This window comes from Balaenoptera acutorostrata, chromosome 8 (assembly GCF_949987535.1).
Source record: "Balaenoptera acutorostrata chromosome 8, mBalAcu1.1, whole genome shotgun sequence".
NCBI classification, from domain to species: Eukaryota; Metazoa; Chordata; class Mammalia; order Artiodactyla; family Balaenopteridae; genus Balaenoptera; species Balaenoptera acutorostrata.
The window spans coordinates 115200815-115227884 of record NC_080071.1 but is presented as its reverse complement, the minus strand read 5'-3'; the positions used below and the strand labels follow the sequence as shown (position 1 = coordinate 115227884).

Below are 27070 nucleotides of genomic sequence, written 5' to 3'. Positions count from 1 at the left end.
CCATACAAAGATATTACAATATTACTGATTATATTCTCACACTGTGCATTTCATACCTGTGAAAGGATTTTTTAAATTAAGGTATGTACTTTGGGGTACATGTGTCCTTTATACAATGGAATATTACTCAGCCATAAAAAGGAACGAAACTGGGTCATTTGTAGAGATGTGGATGGACCTAGAGTCTGTCATACAGAGTGAAGTAAGCCAGAAAGAGAAAAACAAATATCATATATTAACGCATATATGTGGAATCTAGAAAAATGGTACAGATGAACCTATTTGTAGGGCAGGAATAGAGATGTAGACGTAGAGAACGGACATGTGGACACATGGGGGGAAGGGGAGGGTGGGACGAATTGGGAGATTAGGCTTGACATAAATACACTACCATGTGTAAAATAGATAGCTAGCGGGAACATGCTGCATAGCACAGGGAGCTCAGCTCGGTGCTTTGTGACAACCTAGATGGGTGGGATGGGTAGGGGGGTGGGAGGGAGGTCCAAGAGGGAGGGGATATAGGTATACATATAGCTGATTCACTTCATTGTACAGCAGAAACTAACACAACATTGTAAAGCAATTATGCTCCAATAAATAAATAAATAAATAAAGGTGTGTGTGTGTATATATATATATATATATTTAATACATAATGCTGTTGCACACAATAGACTACAGTATAGTATAAACATAACTTTTATGTGCACTGGGAAACCAAACATATTGTGTGACTCACTTTACTGTGATACTCGCTTTATTGTAGTGGCCTGGAGTCAAACCCTCAGTATCTTCGAGGTCTGCCTGTGTATCCAAAAGGCAATGAAAAGTGAGTAGTCTCCTCTCAATGAATCCCTTTCCTCTGCCCAAGACCATTTCACTGCCCAGTGAGAAAATCACTGCCACTGCAAAGAAATTCTACAACAATGGGTGCTTCCCCTGACTCTGTTTTTGAGAAGATTCTTAATATTTTGAATTTTCATTTTTTTCTTTTCCATTATGGTTTATTACAGGATATTGAATATACGTTCCTGTGCTATAAAATAGGACCTGTTGTTTATCCATTCTGTATATAATAGTTTGCATCTGCTCATCCCAAACTGCCAGTCCATCCCTCCCCCACCCTCACCCCCAACCCCCAGCAACCACAAGTGTGTTCTCTATGTCTGTAAGTCTGTTTTGTAGATAAGTTCATTTGTATCATATTTTAATTAATTAATTTTAAAAAATCAACTTATTTTTGGCTGCATTGGGTCTTCATTGCTGTGCACAGGCTTTCTCTAGTTGTGGCAAGCGGGGGCTACTCTTTGTTGTGGTGTGCAGGCTTCTCATTGTCGTGGCTTCTCTTGTTGCGGAGCATGGGCTCTAGGCACGCAGGCTTCAGTAGTTGTGGCATGCTGGCTCAGTAGTTGTGGCTCGCGGGCTCTAGAGCGCAGGCTCAGTAGTTGTGGTGCACGGGCTTAGTTGCTCTGTGGCATGTGGGATCTTCCTGGACCAAGGCTCAAACCCGTGTCCCCAGCATTGGCAGGTGGATTCCTAACCACTGCGCCACCAGGGAAGCCCCCGTGTCATATTTTAGATTCCACATGTAAGTGATATCATATGGTATTTGTCTTTCTCTTTCTCACTTACTTTGCTTAGATTTGATGATAATCTCTAGGTCCATCCATATAGCTGCGAAATGCATTACCATTAAGTGCCCAACATACAAACCTCCAAGTTGCAAACTTTCAAAGGTGAGAGCATATTATAAACCTATTACAGTACAGTACTATATAGCCGATTGAGTTAGTTGGGTACCTAGGCTAACTTTGTTGGACTTATGAACAAATCGGACTTACGAATGCGCTCTCGGAATGGAACTTGTTGGTATGTAGGGGACTTACTGTATTTCATTCTTTTTCATGGCTGAGTAATATTCCATTTTAAGTATATACCACATCTTCTTTATCAATTCATACGTCGATGGACATTTAGGTTGTTTCCATGTCTTGGCTATTGCAAATAGTCCTGCTATGAACATAGGGGTGCAGGTATCTTTGAGAATTAGAGTTTTGTCCGGATATATGCCCAGGAGTGGGACTGTCGGATCATGTGGCAACTCTAGTTTTAGTTTTCTGAGGAATCTCCATACTGTTCTCCATAGTGGCTGCACTAAATTACATTCCCACCCTCAGTTTAAGAGGGTTCCCTTTTCTCCACACCCTCTCCAGCATTTGTTATTTATAGACTTTTTAACGATGGCCATTCTGACTGGTGTGAGGTGGTACCTCACTGTTGTTTTCATTTGCATTTCTCTAATAATTAGTGATGTTGAGCATCCTTTCAGGTGCCTACTGGCCATCTGTATGTCTTCTTTGGAGAACTGTCTATTCAGGTCTTTTGCCCAGTTTTTGATTGGGTTGTTAGATTAATCCCTTATTGAACACATCATTTGCAAGTATATTCTCCCGGTCTGTAGGCTGTTTTTTCATTTTGTTTATGGTTTCCTTTGCTGTGCAAAAGCTTATAAGTTTAATTAGGTTGCATTTGTTTATTTTTGCTTTTATTTCTATTGCCTTGGGAGACTGACCTAAGAAAACATTGCTACGATTTATGTCAGAGAATGTTTTGCCTATGTCTTCTTCCAAGAGTTTAATGGTATCGTGCCATGTATTTAAGCCTTTAAGCCACTTTGAGTTTATTTTTGTGTATGGTGTGAGGGTGTGTTCTAGCTTCACTGATTTACATGCAGCTGTCCAACTTTTCCAACACCACTTGCTGAAGAGACTGTCTTTTCCCCACTGTAGATTCTTGCCTCCTTTGTTGAAGATTAATTGACCGTAGGTGTGCGGGTTTATTTCTGGGCTCTCGGTTCTGTTCCATTGATCCATATGTCTGTTTTTGTGCCAATACCATGTTGTTTTGATTACTGTAGCCCTGTAGTATTGTCTGAAGTCTGGGAGGGTTATGCCTCCTGCTTTGTTCTTTTTCCTTAGGATTGCTTTGACAATTCTGGCTCTTCTATGGCTCCATATAAATTCTAGGATTATTTGTTCTAGTAATGTGAAAAATGTCATGGGTAATTTCATACGGATCAAATTAAATCTGTAGATTGCTTTGGGTATTATGGCCACTTTAACAATATTATGAATTTTCATTTCTTTCAATTCTAAAGGACTTCCAATCTGGAATAAACTTGGACATTAAAGTTAATAACACTAAACTATAAACTAACCTGAAATGGAGAAACCTAGGTCAGGCCATTAAGGATGCATTTATTGGTTAAGTTAAAGAACACATCAAAACATCTCTTTACAGAATAACGATAGAAAAGAAACATATGAAGGGATTTCCAAGTTGTACTAACTGAAAGATTTCAGAGTGCTCTCTTAGGAAGGTGATTCAAAATGTAGGTCAATATATACTACCAGTTGGTAAAGCTGGTAGTAATTTCATGATTTTTACCCAAATTCATGACCATTGACACTATTAAATAATTATGAGGTTTAGTTAAATGTATTCACCTTTTAAAATTTATTGGAAACTTTTATACAAATAAAAGACAGTATCAACTGTAATAAATGGAAGACACAAAAAAGCATATTACTCTTCTTCCCTTTTTTTGTGATTATTTTTTTAGACTATACTCTGTTAAAAGTTACTACAAAATAATGCCTATAATTCCCTGTGCTTATCTATTTTATACATAGTCATTTGTATCTCAATACAATACCCCTATCTTGCCCCATGTCCCTTTCCTCTCCCCACTGGTAACCACTAGTTTGTTTTCTGTATCTGTGAGTCTGTTTCTGTTTTGCTGAATACATTCATTTTATTTTTTAGATTTGGCATATAAGTGATATCATACCACATGTGTCTTTCTCTGTCTGACTTATTTCAGTAAGCATAATATCCTCTAGGTCCATTGATATTGCTGCAAATGGAAGAATTTCATTCTTTTTTTTATCACTGAGTAGTATTCCACTGTATATATATGCCACTTCTTCTTTATCAATTTGTCTATTGAAGGACACTTGGGTTGTTTCCATACCTTGGCTATTGAAAATAGTGCTGATATGAACACTGGGGTGCATATATCTTTCTGAATTAGTGTTTTCAACTTTTTGGGATATACACCACAGCAGTGGAATTGCTGCATCATATGGTAGTTCTTTTTTAGTTTTTTGAGGAACCTTCATACTGTTTTCATAGCAAAGGGTACTTGGACCCGAGGTTGCCTCTGAGCAGAGCGAGGGAAACAATTGTTGGTGCCTGTACAGACAGTGCACTGGAGACAGCTCAGATCTCTGTGGTCAAGCTGCACAAGCTGAGAGCCTGCACCCTCTGCCCTTGCTTCAGCACTCCCTCACCCTCTGGGGTAAGGGTCCCAGCGCTGGGAGAAGGGAAAGCACACACTTAAAGGACCAGAGCCAGCTTGGGCCTGAACCTCAGGGCTTCTACTTCAGCAACTTGGTATCAGACTCCACCCCTGATAGGGAGGTGATGGCCACCGAGCAGAGAGGAAGCCCCACCTCACACCCGCCTTCAGCTCTGGCCCCTTCATCTCCAGCCCAACCCATACCAAGGTGGTTTGCCTGCTGAACGTTGAGACTTATAGCTACTCTCATGCAAGTGTTAAAAGTAGTGTTGGAGATACAGTAGTATCAAACTAAGCCTTTTTTAGAAAGATTGAAAGGAAATTGAAAAACTTAGTAAATTTCATTATATAATTCAATGTTATTTAGTGTCATGCTTGTGTACCAGGTAAAACTGTTTCAATTACTAAACCATGGTCTCAAACCCGCAAGAGGGAAACAGTGAGATCTTCTACTAAGTAATAAAAACTGTACACAGAGTAACACATGCACTCTGGTGATACTAAGCATGAGGCTTATCTTTAAAAGTACAAGACCCCAGCATTCAGACAAGCTACGCCCAGATTTCTCTTCTAAGGATGACAAGAATACTGATGGGGGAAAGGGACAGAGAAATAAGTCATCAACTCAAACCTAAGGAACACAAGAAATGACCCTGTCCATAGTTTATCAAAATCATTATTTGACTAAACAGATGAGATTAGTGTAGGCAGACTGACAGAGGCAAGCTAAGTGTTAGGGAAGGTAAAAAGGAGGTTGGATACTTATTTTCTATTTTTAAAAGAAATCAATGAAAATAATGAATAGCACTTGAAAGTCAAAAGGCACCGAGGAGAATCTGAACTTCAATTAGGAATGAGAAATGCTCTACACAGGGAAGCAGCCGCATAGCACAGGGGGATCAGCTCCGTGCTTTGAGACCACCTAGAGGGGTGGGATATGGAGGGTGGGAGGGAGACACAAGAGGGAGGAGATATGGGGATATATGTATGTGTATAGCTCTTTCACTTTGTTATACAGCAGAAACTAACACACTGTTGTAAAGCAATTATACTCCAATAAAGATGTTAAAAATAAATAGAGACAATTATAAAAAAAAGAAAAAAAAGGATAATATTTGATAAGCTTTTTCTACCAGCAACCATGTAACCCTTGTTAAAGAAATAAAAAGCTCTAAAAACTTAAGAACAGTATGTAGCACTTACTGGTAATGAACCCAGGATGGTCCGAGAGTTTTCTTGAATTGAGCGAGTCCTACAATATCAATATAAATGAGCTCAACAATTCTGTCTCCTACAGTTGGGCAGCCAGATCGGTTTCCTACAACCTTCTTCATTATTCTAGAGAAAGGACAGAAGAGAGGAAAAAAAAAACCAAAAACAATTTACTGCAAGGTACTGCACACTTAGCAACTTCAATAGGTAAATAAACATCCCAAGAATCCTTATCAGGGAGGATGGCATGGCCTTCCCAATCAGCTGCCTATCCAAATTCTGCCCACTCACCACGTCCATCCAAAGCCTCAATTCTGACTCTTGCAAAAGCAAATGGTTGTATACAAACACAGCCTTGGAAACCAAGGGAGATCTGGGTCTCAATCTGTCTCCATTTAATTTGCTGGTCAAGAAGATTAGGGAGGTCTTTAAGTACTGGTGACAGGGCCAGATGTGTTTTATTTAAAGAGATAATTGTAGAAGCAACATGAAGCAGTGGTTCCCAAACATGTCTGCACATTAGAATCACCTGGGGATCTTTTCCAACTTCCCAAGCCCAGACCATATCCCAGACTAATTAAATCACACTCCACTGTCTAGCAGCTGTGAGATCTTAGAAAGTTACTTAACTTCTCTGAATCTTTCCTCATTTAAACACACACACACACACACACACACACACACACACACACACACACACACACAGGATTGGATACAGAGAAGATGGTAGGACAGCAACCTCTCAGGAACTCTTCAAGTAGTTAAATTAGGTATTCAGTGGAAAGTACCTATGTATACTAGATACTCAGTACCTATTAGTTTCTCCCAAAGAGACTGTTCTTATCATATAGCCCTTACTGACCTCCTAAATGTCTTCCATTTCTAGCCTCTACAATATAAACTTCTTTCTGTACTGTCCTGTACCGTTTGCAAATTTCTTTTATGTCTAATTTTTCCTTCTGACTAGACTGTATTACAGAACTGGCACTATGGTTTATACTTTTTCATTATCCTTCCTTCCATCCACCCACCCATCCAAACCCACCCTTGCACTCAGAGCCAACATGCTTGATCGTACATCAATTTCACATGGGTGGGGCAAATAAGTGCTACCCATACTGCCATTCACCCAGAAATCAGTCATCATTGGTCTTTGTATCCCTGCTCACACCCTGTAACAGTCCTTCACCAGATTATGGACACCCTACTCTAAAGGGCAAGAGTCATCAATAGGCCTCTGCCCTAGAGCTCCATACTGACTCTGCTCCAGGCACCCTCTTCTCCACTGGGTTTCTGAAAGAGGTAGGTTCCGTATAACCAATTTCTTCCCAAGGATTTGAAAATTTTTTCTGTAAAGGCCCAGGTAGTAAACACTTGCATCTCTGCAGGCCACACATTCTCCGTCACCGCTATTCATCTCTGCTCTTGGAGAAGGAAAGCAGCCACGGGTGTGGCTTTGGGCCCATGATACTTGATTAACAAAAAACGCAGAGGACCGCATTTGGCCTGCTCAGCCATCATCGCTGACTCCTGGTCCTCCCTGTATTCAGTGGTTCCCAAACTTGCCTGCACTTTGGAATCACCTGGAAGCATCAACAGATACTTATGCCTGAGTCCTACCCCCATAGGTTGTCATTTAATTAGTCTGGGATATGGTCTGGGCTTAGGGAGCCTAAAAAGATCCCCAGGTGATTCTAATGTGCAGGCATGTTTGGGAACCACTGCTCCACGTTGCTTCCACAAGTATCTGCTCAAATAAAACACATCTGGCCCTGTCACCAGGGCTCAAAGACCTCCCTAATCTTCTTGACCAGCAAATTAAGTCTCTGCCTGGTAGATCCCTAATACGCCTTTTCGGAGCTCCCTGGGGAGTGCCTATCGCCAGAGCTCCCATTGTATTCCATTTCTTCACCCCCCCACTCATTCATGTATGCCTTCACTCATTTGTTCAGTAAATAGTTATGGGCACCCACCGTGTGCCAGGCACTGTTCTAGGTGCTCAATACACCGTGGTGAGCAAAAGTCACGGATTCTGCCCTCCCTGTACTGAGCACCTTCACCTCAATTAGAACTAATCACACTGCACTTAGTGTCAATATTGTGCAACGTATTAGTGGTAATTATCAAAAGGCTGGCATCTCCTTGGCCACACACTGGCCATCTCTGTATGTCCCATACCAAGAAGCAGCCCACAGAGAGTGCTGAAGGAATGAACGCTCAATGTACAAAGGCACCCACTTCATACTCTGTGCTCCCCAGCGTGTTTTAAAAGAAGCAGGAGGAAGGCAACAGGAGGCAGCGGTTAAAGGGACAAAAGTGGTGAAGGGCTCAGAAGACCTCAGGTTTATCGAGTTCTGAAAGGAGCACTGTGGTTCGGTGGTCAAGAGCACAGGCTTTGAGGTCAGACAGACTGAGGGGTCAAATCCTGGCTCCGCCACGTATTCTCCATGGGACTTTGAGGAAATCTTTTTTGGTTTGAATTTCAGTTTCCTCATCTTTAAAATGCAGAAAGCAACAGTGCCTACTTCCAGGTTTGCACTAAGGATTAAATAACATAAAACATGTAAAACACTTAGTAACTGGTGCACGGGAAGCGCTCAACAAATGGTAGCTTTTTTTTTTTTTTTTTTTTTTTTTTTTACTATTTATTTATTTTGGCTGCTGCGGGTCTTAGTTGCAACACATGGGATCTTCGTTGAAGCATGCAGGATCCTTAGTTGCAGCATGCAGACTCTTAGTTGTGGCATGCATGCGGGTTCTAGTTCCCCGACCAGGGATCGAAGCCGTGTCCCCTGCGTTGGAAGCGTGGAATCTTACCCACTGGACCACCAGGGAAAACCCCCAAATGTTAGCTCTTAATAGGCATCATCAGTGTTATGGTTGTCATAACTGTTGATACTACCACTGTAACTAAAGCCCGGCTCATGGTTTCAGCGTATGGAAACCATTTAACAAAAGAGAGCTGACATTATTTTACGGATAATACTGCTTTCATCCCAATACTGCATCTAATCCGATGTGGACCTCAGACTTAACACAAGTGACCTCTCTGGGCATCAATGTTTTAGACAATAAAGTAGGAGCAGGGTGAGACATACATTGTCTTAACACCTCTTCCATTTCTAGAATACTCCTTCAAGCCATTTCTCTTGGAACAGTTGACATATTGCTAGATGTTAACTTGGGTAGACAGTCTCCATGGGCAGTTATCCAAAAAGGAGGGAAGGGGCTCTAAGCATTTCTGTTTAGCCAGTTGTGTCAATCTAAAAGGGATTAAGAGAGGGCTTGAGCTAGAAGCACATTTCAGTGAAACCAAAAAACCCAGGCAGAGTTGAAAGTGGGCTAACTGAAATAGGATTGGATCAGGGCTTTCAAGAAACTCATTCTATCCAAATTAAATTGCAAACAGGAACCTGTCCCGTTTGAAGATTTAGAAAGCTTGCTGTTGAGTAGGGAAGGGTATGAGTTTCAGCAAGAGACAGGGAATTAGGACAGTCAATAATGTTTCCTGCTGCAGATGCTGGAAGCACCTGTAACAGCAAAGAATAAGCTCCTTAGTTTGAATTTTCTGGCATTCATTTATCAAGCCTCTGGAGCCTGCAGCTACAACGAAAACATATTAGCCTTTTCACAGTGTATGTATTTAGCTTCTGAAAATAATCTTCTTATCTCCTGTTTCGTGAATTATCACTTTCATTTTCCTCCACAAGAAGTTACACACCAATAGAGGGCTTTAAGAGTTTACAATTTCTTTTTTGTATTCTGATTTTAAAATTGAAAAATAATCTCCTTACTCCTTGAGCTCCGCCAGTGAAGCTGAAATCCTAATGTCATGGCCCAGTAAGTACAGAGATGTAATTAAATCACTCCACTGAACTAATTCACCAAGAGGGCCACCACTGAAAGCTGTCTCTGCAATCTTAAATCCAGATTCCTTAGTCAGGAGGCCCAGGTGAACAAGGACCTGAAAAAAAAAAAAAAAAAAAAAAAAAAAAAAGAAGAGGCACATACTGATTCCGGTTGGACAAAGTACAAACTCCACAGTAACCTACCAAAAAGCCACCACCAATTCCAAAGTCATGTTTACGTTCTAATGAAATCTCAACATGGGGTAAACAATTTTTCTAGAAGGTACAGAGAAAGGAAGGAAATGATTTTTCATTGTTGTTTTACAGAAATAAAGTCATTACTGCATTTGGTATGGCTATGAGTGTGAGGTAGGGACAGATAATCCTGCTTTCCAAAAGTGGGGTACATTTGGAAAACTGGAATTAAAGGAGAATCAAGTAGGACAATAAAATATCTTTTAACTATATTGGGCTTTTCTTCCACAGCTGGAATATCCTTAAGCTTTTAACACGGAAAATTTCAAACACTAACAAAAACAGACATGACAATATAGTCAATTCCACTGTACTCAACAATTATTAACTTCAACAATGATTAACTCCTGACAAGTCTTATTTAATGTACATCCCTCATTTTCTCCCAACCCCTCTAGCTTATCTTGAAGCAAATCCTAGACAGCCCATCCTTTCATCTGTAAATAGTTCAGTTGGAATTTCTAAAAGAAACAAACTTTCACTTAAAAAATGTAACCGTAACATCACCCCAATGCCCCTAACATAGCTATTAAATCCTTAGTATCGTTCAATATCCAGCTAGTCTATACACTTGCTCAATTGTCACTTATTTTTTTCAAGAGCAGTTGGTTGAGTCAGAAGTCAAATAAAGTGCACAAATTGTAATGTCTCATCCATCTCTTCTTTAACCTACAGTGGTGCCCGATTATCCTTTATTGGGGGGATAGAGGCTTGTAATTTATCTGTCAAAGAAATTGGGTTGTATTTGCAATAGAGTCTCTCACACTCTAGATCTTGCTGACTGTGTAACAGATTCTTCTGTCCCTTGTGTTTATGGTAAATTAGTAATCAGATCTGCAGCCATGATCAAATTTGTATTTGATTTTTGGGGCAATACTACTTCACAGGTGGTGCTGCGTACTTCCAGTGGTGAGAACAAAATCTGGGTGTTTCTGTTTTGTGATGTTAGCAGCTACTGATGATCACTAACTAGATGCAATAATCCATTAGGGGTTGCGAACGGTGATATTCTATCATTCCTTCTGCATTTATTAGCTGTAATACTTCTATGAAGAGAAACTACCCCTCACGAAGGACAGCGTACAGAGAAAAAACCTGGTAAATACTTGATTCTTTCCTTTTACTTAACAGTTTTCAAAATAACTAATTTGTTCTTTAGCGTACTCTAATGATGACCAATGAGGATTTTAAATATATATATATATATCATGATAAAATCGTGAATATAAGTATACTTGATGTGTTTCAATAACTGCAGTTATTATTCTTACTGATTACCAGATTGTGCCATCTTGGCCAACGGGAGACTATTAAAGTTGGCTTCTAAGTTCTTTGACAAAATCTTAGTAGTCTTTGATAGTTTCTTTGCACTCTGACACGACAAGGCGTTCCAAGCTCATCTTGTACAACGTCTGTCTCAGGCCTTAATCAGCCATTTTTCCAAGAACCTTTTAGACCATTTAGTGAAAATGGTATTTAAAGATCAAAGTCTGGCACCTAGCATACTCTAGATGATCACTGTTTATAGGCCTTTTCAGTGGACATAGCTAGAAAATTTATTTTTCCTCAAGGATAAAAATAATCATGAGTTCACACCGGTTTTTCCAATTTAAACCCAGGATTACAGCAGCTTTATCCATTTTTATAACATTATCCATCTCACATCTGTTACTTCCTCTCTCCCACATTGAAAATTCCACTTCTCCGGGACACTAACATAATTGCTAATTTGCTTTATTCCAATACACATAATGGATTTGGAAGGAGAATATCAACACCACCACCTCTTACAGGATTAGAAAAATTGTTTTAAGATATTTTTGCAGTTTTTTTTTTATCATTTGTGATATGCCATCAGAAACGTTCAAAGTACTGTGCTCTGAAGTCACTAAGAATAGCCCTTCTCTGTGTGCTTAGAGTAAAAGTGGACACGTGGTCAGTTCATTTGCTTTATTTTTTCCTTATGATTTTTTTTTGTAATTAAATTGTTTTGCACTTAAGTAAAATGATTCCAGTGTCAAATCTACAAAGCAAGATATATTCAGAGAAGTCTAGTTTCTATACTTCTTGCCTCCACAATACCCCCTGACTCCCCTTATTAGACCTTCTTTTATTGTGATAAAACATACATAAGCTTTACCATTTTAACCATTTTTAAGTGTACAGTTCAGTGGCATTAAATACATTCACATTGTCGTGCAACCATTACCACCATCCATCTCCTTTATTTTTAATTGCATGCTTTGCTCTTCCATTTAAAAAATCTGAGCAAGAAGCAGATATGTATATCATATATACATTATATATGTGTATATATGTGTGTGTATGTATATATCTATAGGTACACATGTAGGTGTAGATACAGATATATAGATAAATTCCTTCTTCCTTTTAAAAATAATGTTCACTATTCTCCACCTACCATGTCTTCATGTAACAATATATCCTGGAGATAACTGCAGAGGATTATACAGAAATTACTCTTTCTTTTCATAGCTCACCTGGATCTATGACCACATACTCTTTCCTGGAGGACTATCTGATGCCAGGATGTCTGGTCCTGCTGTCTCATAAACTCAAGGGATCTAAGCAAAACTGACTCATTAAACTGTGACTTGGGGTTCTGCAAGTGTATCTGGATTTTTGCCCCAAAGGTATCAAATTAGTCAAATTAGGAATACCAAACTCATTTTTCATTTATTTTTAGATATGGGAACAGATTGTTTACTTTTCTCGTTTATTCTTCATCAGAATAGTTAATCTAAAGTCATGGCCACTTGATGTATAACTAATAGGGTATAAGATCTTCATGCTCAGGGATATTACAGAGGTTTCCCAAGCATCTCCTCATGAACTTCAAAACAAATTGGCTCAAGTTTAATTTATAGTATCTCTCTCTCAAGAACATAAGCAGAAGCACCACCAAACAGAACAGCAATGAAACTCACCAGTTAGTTGCCCAAATCCCAGAGCTGACAAATACCAAGAATATGAAATTGTCATGATGATGTATCAGGAAGTTCTTCAAGATTGTATTCGGGTAAAGAAGAGAGAATTAAATTTCCTGATGCCACTGAGACAGAGTCAGAGGGTGCATAGCAAAATCTTACAAGCAGACATTCTGCCTGGCTTCACCCAAGAAAACATGTGTGCCAGTTCCTGCTAAGTATAATTATTGTAACTGGGGAAAAGGACAGCCCAAAAAATGGCTGTACAAGAAGAGACTGCACAGATTCACCCTGAGGGAATATCATTTGAGACATGACATTTCTCTTAGTCTTGTCTCCACGAAAATCAAATTTTCAAGAAAACTGGCATCCAACTGAAGTGAATTAATCAGAAACTCACTTTCTTCCGCTTTCTCTTTTCAAGATTCTGCTTCTCTGCCAGGGACTTGATCGCTTGGATCCACGCATCAGCCATTCGCCGGATCCGTAGTCTCATCCATCGGAATTCTTCATGCTTTTTCATCATACTGTAGAGAATATTAAAATCCGTACGAATTTCTGCCTAGAAACAGAAATTTAATAAAAATGAGTAGAAGATAAGAAGTCCAAAAGCATAATGGTTTTCATGATGTGACATTTGAAAACTTGAAAGAGATGGTCAATTAAACACAGGGCTTCAAAAGTCTGGTCTGCTGAACAGCTTTGCTTGAAGGTCCCAGGACTGCAAATTGAGACAAAGGCCTCTTGACTGCTGCTCTGCTATAAGGGACATCATTAAAAAATCAGAAGTGGAGGGCTTCCCTGGTGGCGCAGTGGTTGAGAATCTGCCTGCCAATGCAGGAAACACGGGTTCGAGCCCTGGTCTGGGAAGATCCCACATGCCTCGGAGCAGCTGGGCCCGTGAGCCACAACTACTGAGCCTGCGCGTCTGGAGCCTGTGCTCCGCAACAAGAGAGGCCGCGATAGTGAGAGGCCCGCGCGCCGCGATGAAGAGTGGCCCCCACTTGCCACAACTGGAGAAAGCCATAGCACAAAAACGAAGACCCAACATAGCAATCAATCAATCAATAAAGAAATCTTAAAAAAAAAAAAAAAAAAAATCAGAAGTGGAGAAAGGCAGCACAGACTTGCAAAGCCCTGAGCTACGTCAAAAATGCATATTTTACAGTGAATGTGCTTGATACACCTCGAAATTCTCTGCACCCGAATTTATTGGCCCCTTGATCTACTGCAGGGTAGCGGACTCCTGGGAAAACTGAAGTCAATTCTTAACTGCCATTGTGTAGGCCGTCAAAAAGCCTCATTCTGTCTGCAAAGTTAAGTAGGGAAATAAATGCTCATCCTCTAGTTTTGTCCCAATCCAAACAAACAAAAGTTTATTATTTTCTAAGGAATTTAAAAGCCAGGAATACCATTTTCCTATAGTAACTGAATAAAATTTCAAATTCAAGCCAAAAGGGCTTCCCTGGTGGTGCAGTGGTTAAGAATCCTCCTACCAATGCAGGGGACATGGGTTTGAGCCCCGGTCCAGGAAGATCCCACATGCTGTGGAGCAACTAAGCCCGTGCGCCACAACTACTGAGCCTGCACTCTAGAGCCCCCGAGCCACAACTACTGAGCCTGCATGCCACAACTACTGAAGCCCGCGCGCCTAGAGCCCGTGCTCCGCAACAAGAGAAGCCACCGCAATGAGAAGCCCGTGCACCGCAACGAAGAGTAGCCCCCGCTCGCTGCAACTAGAGAAAGCCTGCATGCAGCAACAAAGACCCAACGCAGCCAAAAATTAAAAAAAAAAAAAAATTCTAGCCAAAATAACTTAAAAGTCAGGAAGACTATTTTTCTAAGAAAGCTGGATGCAGCCAGCAATTGAAATAACAGAGAAAAATAATAACACTAGTATTTTTTTCATATAACATCTAAATAAAACATTCACTAAATCCATCTTTCAGCAGTTACCATAGTTCATTCTAACACTCATCTGACCATGTCCTTGACTCAACAGTTTCCCAAGAATCCCACGGTCTAAGCAAGGCTAAGCAAACTCTGGCTCTTGGACCAAATCCCCCTCGCTGCCTGTTTTCCTATGTAAAGTTTTAACAGAACACAGTCACGTCCACTCATTTACACATTGCCTAGGGCTGCCCTGTGCCACAGGTCAGAAAGATGAAAATATTTACTACCTGGCCTGTCACAGAAAAAAATTAGCTGATCCCTGGGGTGAAGAATAAAGACTTGAGCTTTTAATACAAAGCTTTTCACAGGCCCTACCTACCTTTCCCATTTCGTCTTCATTCCAGCTCATCCAAACCCCTATGGCCTTGTCCCACTGAAGCAGACTCTACTCCCTGAAAATGCCGGGCTCTTGTACAGGCACCTTTCCCCCTGCCATCAGAGACATCTTTCTCTCCTTGACCTGGTATAACCTCATTCATCGCTTTAAATCCAACTCCAAGGTCGTCATCTCTTTCCACGCTCTCCTGACCCACGCAGGCTGAGATCGCCACTTCTTTATTAATTTCCATGGGCCTGTGTTTCAGTGTTGACACAGCCATTATTTACAACCATCTCCCTCGTTATTAAATCACTGGGCGCCTCCACGTCTGGTACCAGGTCTTATTCGTATCAGTAGCCTATCACGTAGGAACCCTCAGAGAACTGCTCAATAAATAAGCATATGCTAACTGGCTGACTGACTTGGTCACTCAGACTTCCACAGGGCTGGGGACAGAAGTTCTTCGGTTTACCGTTATTTCAGATTACAGCTGGCAGAAGACTCCGCATGTATCACCTGGCATCATACTCAAATCACAAGCCTAGGGAGAGGTTTCCAAAATCACTTACCAATGAATTACGATCAGCTTCTTCGTAGGGATTTTTTGCTCTCCAAGGTAAATGAGGACACCAATTTTCAACCTGAAGAACAGAAATCGGAGACACTAAGTATGCTGGTGCATCTGTAAATGAATTAATGTCTGTGCAAAGCTCCAAGCACAGTTCCTGGTACACAGGAAGTGGGTTAAGTGGGTTATTACTATTATCGGTCAGATTCCCACACTTCTAGCTAGCAATCCAGAGGCAGGGCCCCTCTCAGATGAAACAGTAATCAGCCAAGGTCCCAAGGAGCGTATCATGACACTTCACATCTGTCCTTCAAAGACTTCACAGTGACTGATTCCTTAATCATTTAGTCCTTGAACTTCTACACAGAAGGAGAGGAGGGTCTTACAGCAGAAAGTTAAAAGACTTGAACACTGCTGCCAGGGAATGGGAATGCAAAGGTGCCTCTGTACTATTTAGCAAGAGGACGGGAATGACTTGTTATCTGCTATGGTGTGGCGGGCAAGGAAACGTCAAGGCATCTGAGCCACAGAACTCCATCACGTATCTCCAAATTAGGAATGCAACTGAGAGTTTAAGGCTAACTGATCAATGCTTCCCCTCATTTTCTGGCTGTTCACTTCACACTAACTCAAGGAACAGTGTGATAAAACCTATTGGAAAGAGAGATGAAAGAAAAAAACAAAACCCCTCAGCAATCTTGTGAGAGCCATTCTGGAAGATGGACTCTTCTGTCAATGCACTGGAGTTTAGAGAGCTGGGGGAGGAGGAAAAAGAAAGGGGAAGTGCCAGATTTTACAGGAATGACTTCGACAAAGGTTACCAAAGAAAATTAGGCAAATTCACACTTTCTAGTAAATGAAAAATGCACTGAGCGATACTGATGTCTGACCTCTTTGTCAAAACTGGCCATAGAATTCCAAGATAGCACGTCACCCATTTATTAATATATGAGGTTATTAAAGATGGCTAATAAACAGGTGCTGAAAATAATGTTTCTGTGGCCAGGTGGACCTATAAAAATGAAGAGTGCAAGAGGGCGGGGGGCATCCTTGGAGGGTCACGGGGGAGGCAGGGATGTGTGTGAGGTCAGAGCTCCTGGGTCAGCAATGCACAGTCACACAAGCTGGTTGGGTCTCCAGCTCCAGGTGAGTTTTCAAAGAAACAAAGCAGTTTCACTACTCTAGAAATGTCTCTTAAAGCAAGGTGATTTTGACTAGGACCCGAAATAATTGGGCAATCTGCATAAAGCCCTCTGCCACTGCAAATGATGTGAAAGTAACAAGCAGAGGGCAAAAGCTTGGGGGAGGGTGGAATTCCTGGATAGGAAAAGTACACGATATTCTCTTTTCTTTTTGTGGAGTGAAATCAGACTTGACCATATTTGTGAATGACTTCAGAGACTCAAAAGGACTCCTCATAAGAAAAGTTGCAGTGGTTTTTAACTCATAAAAAAAAAGAAAATACTAACTTGCCTGGAATGCCTATGTCTTAATACTGAGCCCTTATACAGCAATATCACCATGAAAGGCAAAATCACCAAGGAAAAGCACTCTATTAATACAAATGAGAAAAGTGAGGGAGAACCAGCAGAAAAGAAGCCTCAAAGGGGATGAAGCCTCGGCTGGTCCCAGCAGCACTGCACACATGTGTGCCTTGTGTTCTCAGGCCGGACTGAGTGATTTAATTCAAATTAAATTTTTGTAAATGGACTCAGTAAGACAGTGCTTTAAAGCATATTTGTAACATGAAGGCTTCAAATGGATTGTAGACTTGACTGTGAGACCTTCCACTGCACAGAAAAATGCATGAGGATGAGAAAGCAGGGTATAGATCTGTAGTCAACCCCACACTAAATAAATAACAAAATGTACAGAGCAGCATGTCAGGATAAAACATGTCCTCATGAAGAGCATGATAGGGAAAGATGCAACACGACTATGAATAAAGAAAATCAACCAAAAGGAGAGACATTAGTGAGGTCAAATAAAGGAGAGTACATTCACTCCTCTGCCCTTAGAAGAATCTTCTGAAATGTACTCTCATGAAAATACAGTCCAAGGTGATCTTCTAAAATATGACTTCCCGACAGAATACTCAAGACTTTATTTTTAATTCCTCTTTGAAACTGATCTTTATCTCAGTTCTCCTTACGTTAAGTCACTGGATAATACTGGGCAAGATTTCAAGGGCATCCCTGAAAGAATGGGAAATGGAGTCTGCCTATTTTAGCTTTTAGCAAGAAATCTTACCGTTACATATTCACTCATAATGGAGGAAAAACCAATTCTGAACATCTTGACACAGGAGTACAGTGGGTTCTTAGGGTGGCTGTTTTTGTACACAGTGATAGGATAACTGGTTAACAAAATTCAATTATACATAAACCAATTACTCCACAGGGAGAGGGGGGAAAAACAAAAAACAAACACATTTCTTTCTGAAACCTCGGAGGATTACCAGGATTGGAAGAAAGCCAGCACCGGCAATACTTCCACGTACTGAAACAAACAGCCCTCAGATGAGCAACATTTTCCTAAATAAGGACATCATTAATAACACTCAGGGAAAATCTTGCTCAGGGCCAATAATTCAACCTCCTCGTCCCTAACTGTTTTGTCTGATCTACCTTGGCTCCTTCAGTGAGTATAACCACCCAGCACAGCATCCTACCAAGAAAGCTGGACCCCAAAATGAGCCCACTGTCTTCCTGATCTGGAAGCTCTTCTATTTCAACTCATTCTTACCATCTCTTTTCCTGGCTCTCAGAACCCTAGTGTCCTATGTCTGCCTGTGGTCATCTCCCTTCATCTACTGCCTTGGCTATGCTTTTTTCCAGCTGTGACCTTGGTGCTCTCCTTGGGACAGGATCTGTGGCACTGGACCCTCCCACTGTCTACCCTGACCTCTACCCGACTCCTGCAAGCTGGCAAGTCCTCCATCAAGCCCTCTGCCAGGGAAGGGACTGGACAGCCTTAAAAGAGTCCACAAATCACCACAGTAAGTCTAAAAATTGAAAACCGTCTGAGTTCACGGCAACACACACACAACAATCGATAGAGGAACAGAACCATGACTCTATTAACCTTCGATTTGAAGGCAAAACTTCTACAGGAACTAATCTTTTTAGTGCACTAGACTCAGGCTACAAAATGAAGAGGCAGCAGAAACAGAAAAGACCAGCCAGGCTAGACCTTTGGAACATTAAGGCATCTTCCACAGAGAGGGCACAATGAATCACTTTTCTTGAGCAAGGAGATCTAAAATTAACCAATTTTATTTTTGACATTCCTCCTCCCAATGATTTAAACTTCTTTGACCTGAGAAGGTTTTGCAGCTTCATCACATACAGTGTGAATCAAAGCAAAGTTCCTAAACAGACCTCAGGTAGGTCATACTTACTTTCAAGTTCCGTAGGATGGACAATTCATTACATTTAAGAAAAAAGAAACTGCTTATAGAGATTCCTACAGCTCGAGTTGGAATTTAAAGGGGGAAAAGAAGTAATAAAATTATAGCAAAAATGAGTAGGAGATTTAACGTATATATGTGTGTACTTTGGCGTAAGTGGCCTAACTCTCTGTAGTAACGTTCTGTGTTTTTGAAAGAATAATAATCAGACTCCGTTATGGCCTCTTCTCTCATGCTTAATGTGAAAGGTTTTGCTTTAATGGATCACTGACATATAGAATTTCATGCTGTTTTTTTCCTAGAGTAAGTGCAATCAAAACTAAATGAGCAAAATGCATAAGAAAAGTCTGAGGTTATCTCTGGATACTGGTGTCATGGGTGCTTTGCATTTTCTTCTTTATGTGAATCTTCATATTATGACTTTTTTTTTTTAAATGAACATTTCTTAATCAAATAAGTTTTAAAGGCATTACATTATATAAGCATACAGTCATTTATTGAAGGTTTACAGTTCAGGGAAAAAAACAAATGAACTTGACTGCATCCCATCATTTAATCCCCTGAAGTGCCCTATGACGTGGGTTCCATTGCCAGGTTACAAGTGAGGAAAGCAAGGCTTAAAGGGGCTGAGATCTTGCCGAGGTCCACTCACTAGTGAGCAGCAGGGCTGTGTGATGACTGAGATCTGTAGGCTCCTGGACCAGGACACGTCAGAACCACCTTAAGGGCCAAGCTCAGTGAAGGGCAAGGATACGAGAGTTGCTGAATGTGGAATCCACCAAAATGAATTCTATGCCTAACTCCACAAACAACTAGGGGGATAGCCTTAAACTATTTGACTTTCAAGTTTTCTCATCTACAAAATGAAGGTGCTGGCTTGGGTGACCTCTTAATAATTCTATTAGCTATAAGATCTGAAAAAGATGATTGGACATCCTCCTGTCAGGCTAGTTGGTTACATACCAAAAGGATACCACTGACTATATCTATTCATTTGATCCACTGATGATACACACATATATACATCCACACATATTTGTTGAACTGATGACATATCAAATGTAGTTACTCATTAAGGGGTATGCTTTTAAAAAAGACTTCTTTACCCCACTCCCCTCCCCTCCCTGGCCTACTCCCCTGTCTTAAGTTTTGAACAGGAAATGCACATGGTAAAGGATGCCACACATGTGAGTGGTTCTGCTATCTGGGCTCATCCTCTCCATCAAACACCTGAGATGATGAGTATTTGGGCCAAATTGCTTGTTAGGAAAGGTTGGGCCTGTGGGGTGGGTAGGAGACGAAGAAGAAAGGCGACAATATGCCAGGAGCCAAGCGCTAGGAAAAGCGCTTCACACACGTCATGTCCTTCGGTCTCCACCTAATCCTTTGGGCAAGGCTCATCGTGACACATGAAGACAGAGGTGTAGGGCAGCCCCACAGCTGGGGACGGAAGTGCTGTCTGTTCTGCCCAGGGCCGTACACCTGGCAGAGAAGCCAGACGTGCGGTTCCTGCAGTCCCACGAGCACAGTCAGCCTTTGATATGAGAGTGTGATTGCCTAGATCTTCTCTACAAAATCCTTCCGAAAGGGTTTGCTCTGCTCCTACTGCAGGGCCGTGCTGGAAGGGCCATGAAAGTGACGGTAACTCCCTGCCTGCAGCCCTCGCCCCTGATGTCTCTTCCGCGCACAGCAGGGGTGATTGTTTCAAAGCCTAAAGTGGATTACATCCTACACTAACTCAGACCCTTCAGTGGCTTCTCCTCGCTCTCAGAATAAAACCCAGAATTTATCCTCAACCTTACGCTGCCTGCCTCACTACCCCCGTCCCCCAAAGAACTCCCTTCCAAGTCCAAACACACGCCAGGCTCATTCTTACCTCGGGAGGGTTGCCAGGTTTGTGAGGGGAGGGGAAAAGATGCTCAGTTAAACTCGAATTTCAGACAAAGGATGATCTTTCTTTTTGGTATGTTGCACGCAGTATTTGTCATATAGTCGCAGTTAAAAATTAAATAAAACACTCTTTTGCTGAAATTCATTATCATTGGGCATCTTGTAGTTTACCTGGTAACCCCATACCTCGGCGCTTCTGTATCTGCTCTCTCTCTACGTGAAGCACTCTTCCTTCCAGAGTTCCCATGCCTGCCTGCCTGCCTCCCTCCCTCCCTCCCTGCCGCACTACGCTCCAACTTTTCCTCTGAGAAGCCTTCCCTGGCCTGCTTCCCTGGCCACTCTACCTCCTTACTCTGCTTTTCCTCGGCACACCTACCACATGTGGAAATTATCTGACCCGTGGGTTGACTACTATTTGCTGCCCCATCCGAATGTAAGCTCCTTGAGGACAGGAACTTCAGCTGGCCTGTTTCCTCAGCCCCAGTGGAGGCCCTGGCACACAGCAGGTCCTCAATCGTTCCTTGTTACACAGTAAACAAAAAAAATCAAAGACATGGCTTGAGTACTTAAGATATTCATGATAAGGATACTCTTTTCCATTTAAGTGACACTTATCTATTTTCATCGTTTCATTAGGACCTTTCAAAATACCCTGAGGGAAGCAGGGCAGGCTTTACCTTGACTTCAGTGGGGAGAAACCAGTCTGAAAACTCAAGGGAATGTCCTAGGCCACACAGGTAGGAGTTGGATCCAGATAGGCAATCAGGCCCATGTATTTTCTTTTCTTTTTTCCATGTAAGGCATTTTATTTTAAATATAGCAGTTTGTACATGTCAACCCCAAATTCCCAATCTATCCATGTATTTCCCATAATATGTAATGCTGCCCCCTACCACGGGAGGGGTGGCAGGAATAGCACAGACAGTATGGGAGTGATCGTGTGCAAGAGAGACGCGAGGGCTGGGGAGATCGGAGACAGGGCTACTCAGGATGTTAGGGAAGGGGCAGGATTTCAAGAGAAATTGCTGTAAGTTTTCAACATACCACAAACCAGTGGGGTTCTAATGACAGGATGTCAGAGTTTCAAAAATCCATCCCAAATCTCTATGGGACGAGACCTGTCAATTTCCTTTACACAGGAGAGGCAGCAAACGAATTCCTCCGTCGTGAATCACATATATAATACAGAGAGATGCTTCTTACGTTGCACAGTGGAAGAACCGGCCTCACTGGGCCTGCATCCACACTGAGGACACAAGAGCCACAGTCACCCCATTTATAAAGGTAGTCACATTCCAGTGACCAAGGACAGAGTTCCTCTTTTGTGGTAATGTGCAATTTTGCCAGAAGCGTAGATCCAGGCAAATAATGCAGAGTGACAATAAGAATAAAAGCTGGGCGAGAAAACTGTGCCTTCCAATATAATTGACTCATTCCATTCTAATAGTCTAACCTGATCCCTTGCATTCCCTTATAGATAAAATATTAGAGAGCATTATATTAAAATTGTTAATAAGTGCTCAAAATGCCCTTGCTTCATGTCTCAAACTTAATGTTCTTAGCAGATTTTAATGTTACAAATTTTACAATAACGTTTCTTCAAGATTAGAAAGATGATAGCTGGGGAAGTCACCCACTTAGAACAAAGAGACAAAAAAGCTATTGACTATTTTAAAAAATGCTTTAAATAGAGTTATTCATTCAATAAATATGTGTGCCAGGCACTATTATTCCTGTGAACAAAACAGACAAAAAGTCTCTCTGGAGATGACTTTCCACGTACTTGCTCTTAACGTTGGATATTGATGGTCACCCCAGGACCTTTGCACTGAATTGTTCCCCCTGCCTGTTAAATACTTGTGCCAGACATCTGCATCTCTTACTCTCTCACCTCTAATTTGGTGCTCACATGTCCTCCTCTCATCTGCTCAGTAGGGCATATTCTGAACACGCTGTCTAAAGCTGACACCATCACTTCTCATGAGCATTCATGAGCCCCCTCTCAGTTTCATTTTTCTCCATAGCTCTATTGTAATCTAAAAGATATGTATTTTACTTTTTGTTGCCTGTCTCCTCCTACAAAACATAACTTTAAGAAATGTTTGTCTTTTTGTGCACTGTCATATATCCCCAGCACCCAGAAAAAACCAATAGCAATGAAATCCCCTGGTACCCAGATGATGGTCTCTGAGTGTCATTTCCCACTAAGAGGAACCAAGGGTACTTAGAGAAAAGGCTGATTCTAGGTCTAGGGCAGAAATTATATAAGATGAACCTGGAAGCTCTTGTCATACCAGACGAGATCAAAACTATTAAAAACTCCTAGGTTATGTCAAAAAGACTCAGAAGACAATGTGAATTGGCCCCCACTGGTCAAAGAAGGTATAATATGAGAACTAGTAAGAAAATAATTGGAATGGATCAAACATATCAAATATGTTTCAATCAATGAGTTCATAATGATGGTAAAAACCAACAAGCATACAAACAAGCAAGCAAACAAACTACTAGTCACCAATGGAAGATGCTAGGAAATCAACAGAGAACTCAAGACTTCTCTTATGAACTGTTCCGCAGGGTAACCAAATATCAGATGAGGACTCATTTCTCTACACAGAGTATTCCTGATATATTAAAAAGGAATCCCTGATGAACCCAGGCAGTGATAATCAATGGCTGCTAACATCCCAAAAACAGAGAGAACCAGGCATTTATGTGCCTCTTAATAGACGTATTTAATACCACCCATGAAACAGTTTTGAAAAAAATATTAAGCCTGACTCTGATCAAGCCTCAGCTCTACTATCAATTTACAGGAAGTACAAGGGGCAGGGAACCAGGTTATACAACAACACGGGGATATAATCGTCAAAATTCAGAGGACAACAAACTCTTCTAAGGCAAATAAAGTTTCTTCAGTGAAAAATCACAAGAGGAAAAAAATAAGAGGTGAAAGGAAACCTAAATTAAAGGGACTTAAGAGACACCAACAATGGTAATTTATGGTCCTTGCTTGAAACTCTGTTCAAATAAATAAACTTTAATTTACAAGAAATGTGAATACTAACCTGATATTTGATGATATTAAGTAATTCCATAATTTTTAAAATATGGAATGGTATTAGGAGTTATATGTTTTAAAAGAGCCTCTTTTAAAGGTACATAGTGAAACATTCACAGATGATGAGATCTTTGGGATTTGCTTCAAAATAATGAACCAGGAGAGGTGTCAATGAATGAGATTGGCCACGAATTGACAATTATTGAATGTGAGGCATGGGCACATGGGGGTCCCTTACACCCATCTCTTTTACATATGCTTGAAATTTTCCAAATTAAAAACAGTTTAAAACATAAAACTTTACAAATATTTTATTGGTATATAACAGAAGTAAATGATCAGAGACAATATTTAAAAGTTTGTAAAAAAACAAATTGGAGATGACGGCATCAAAGCCCCAGTCTGCCACATGTATTCCAAGCAGCAAAGAGGTGTTGGTTTGGGGTTTGGCAAATCCTGCCATTTACCCTTAAATTTTTGTTTAAGGTAGAGGTCAGAGTAAGAAATCTCAATCTAAATGTTGTAGTATGTGAAAAAAAAAAGAAATAAAAAGACATAAAACTAAATGTTGTAGTATATGAAACTATGGACAAAGAGGGTGTCACTAAGAGGATGAACTTGGGAGAAGGAAGAGGTTGGGGGAAATTGAGAGATCAATCAGGCTGATGACAAATGCTGTTCTGTAAACTTGGGATTGTTTAAAAAAAATCCTTTTTCTAAATATGTCTTAGAATTTAGGTAATAAGAGCCACGAAAACACATAGATGAAAAAGATAAAAGTAAAGGCTGAATTCAAGAAGTACAAAGAACACGATCATAAATCTGTCACCTCCTGTACCGCCAAAAAAATATTATCTCACAGAAAGAGAATTTCCTACGTCAAGGGCTAGACATTTGAAAGGTGTGTGTGGGTATTCTCAGGCAACAGTCTAGTGGCATTTTTAAAGTACTCCCTGACTTGTCCCAAATGTTAGTTATATTTTCTCATTTGGATTTCTTCCTGCAACCTAAACAGTCAATTCTTTACTGCTGCCCACTTTGACAAATTAGTTTGTGCAACACCATTTCCAAGATATCTTTAGCAGCCAACACAGCCCATAAATCCAAATCATTGTACTGGTTATTAGGATTTCATTTCATGCTCACATTCACAAACATTTAAGCTTTCAACCTTTGCTGCTGGACATTAATCTTGGCATTAATCAAGGGATTAAGTACGCTGAATTTAAACTCAAGGTTAATAGCACGCTCAGCCAATATTAGTTTTACATATTGCCAAGGGCGAACAGAAAGAGGAAGAGACCTTTATGCCTGTTGTTTCTGAAATATAAGAAACAGATTCATGAGTAAGGCATGAAATTGCTCCTTTTGTTCCTTTATGAGGGAGTCACACACACAGACAGGCACGCCCACACACACACACACACACACACTCACTCAACCAGTCCAAATTGGCATTAGAAGCAACAGCTTGTACACAGCCTAAGATCTAGCAATCAATCACTGAGCAATTGGATTATTTCAGAGCAACTATACTTCCAATGGCAACACAAGTGCTTAAAAAAAACAGTACAAACAAATTAAGAAGTCTGGCAGGGTATGATGGTTGCTAGTTGCTAGAATAATTGTGTAAATAGCAAAAATGTGTGGGAGTCAAATATATCAGCACCATCTATCAACGTAATATCAATAGGGGTAAAGAAATTTATTCTCAATTTTGTAAAAGCTGAGAGCAGTAAAAGGCTCTGCAGAGGGCTAAGTTAATAATACCTGAAACAATGACATTTAGAGTAATTACTTTATAGGGTCTTGTGTCTATAACGGGAGTAGTTAGTTACATGGCTCACAAAAACAGACACAGAAAATGAACTGCTCGATGATCTGGAAATGCAAGGCTGCTTAACGCATCATTCTTTCAACCCTCACCACTTGCAATGGCTAAGTACCTGGTCTCCATGAGTTGCATGTTCAGGAGGATTGGCACTGTTTCTTTTTTTGGGGGGGGGGGGGATAAAGGATCAAAATGATGAGTATTCAAAACTAGCAATGAAGACTGATTAATGGAAACCAGCTAACTTAGAGCCATATTTCAAACACAGGTGGATTTGAGCATAGAACTGAATGCAAAGGCAATGGCGACAAACGACTTCACTTGAGTTCAGCTTTTGTTTGACGTGAAAGGGTAACAGGAATGGTCGATGCAGAAGCACTAAGCAACTTAATCTCTCAGAGCCTCTAGGATGCGGCTCTCTATTACTCAGAGCTGGGGAGAGGTTGAAATGACGCTGTGTATTTGAGGTGTCAGGCACACAGTGCAGCTCAGTCATGTTTCATTCTTATTGTCTGCCACTCAACAAGGGCAATGACGAGACTTTTAGCATCACACCCAGTCCCTAATACAGCATCAGACATATGACAAACATCCGTGGGGATAATGGAAGGGGAAACACTGATGGCTTTACCTCCTGGGATTTCCCATAAAAGGCTGGTAGACAAGTTGGTGAAGGTAAAAGCAGAAGTTTATACTCCCATAATTCAGCAGAGTTGGCACACTGAGACAACTGGGGGAAAGAAAAATGCAGGAAGAGCGCTATCTCCTAAGATAGGTCCGAATCTAAATGCCTCAGTTCAACCGGTGACTGACTATACAGGAGACATCTTACTTCATGTCCTCTTTTATATCTGTCAAAGCTCTGCACTTAAACGTAGATGGAAACAAGAATTGGCTCTTCGGTCAGGATTAAGAAAAGGAAGTCACCAGTACATCCACTGATCAAGTAAACAAATCAAATGAAGATGTCTCTCTCAATCATTTTACCAACTGCAAGAGTAACCTGGCATACGATACAGGTTAAATGAAGTAACAAAAGACAGAAAGTTTCAAGAAAGCAGGACGAAAAAAAAAAACTAGACAAAATACATCACCACAAAGCCACAGATGTTGTCCAGGATTTACAGACTACTAGAACACAATTCACTGGCTTTAGGAAACATCTCTAATAATTTCACGTTAGCAACGGCAGAGGGGCCCTGCTGTTCCATGCATCCGGTTCACGATTTAACTGTGAACAAGTTGCACATCCTGAGAAAGGAAGTCAAGGGGAACAGCTGAATTTCGATGTTACCAGAGGCCTAGGGATCTAAAATTAAATGAGACTGGTGAATGAGAACCAGAAATTGATTCCCATTCTAAGACAGAATCAAGGTCCCACATAAAATGTCACAGGCTAAGTGACACCCCACAACT

General features: G+C 40.8%; 1 protein-coding gene across 9 annotated transcripts in view; it reads right to left on the bottom strand.

The window, feature by feature from the left end:
• MGAT5 (alpha-1,6-mannosylglycoprotein 6-beta-N-acetylglucosaminyltransferase) overlaps positions 1–27070 on the bottom strand; it is a 359084-nt gene that overhangs the window by 120118 nt on the left and 211896 nt on the right. For all 9 annotated transcript variants that reach the window (XM_057550780.1, XM_057550787.1, XM_057550781.1 and 6 more), the window contains 4 exons: positions 15465–15536; positions 13024–13185; positions 9367–9536; positions 5564–5698 (listed from right to left, as the gene is read on the bottom strand). In XM_057550780.1, the coding sequence (XP_057406763.1) occupies positions 5564–5698; positions 9367–9536; positions 13024–13185; positions 15465–15536 (539 nt within the window). The remainder of the gene's footprint in view (positions 1–5563; positions 5699–9366; positions 9537–13023; positions 13186–15464; positions 15537–27070) is intronic.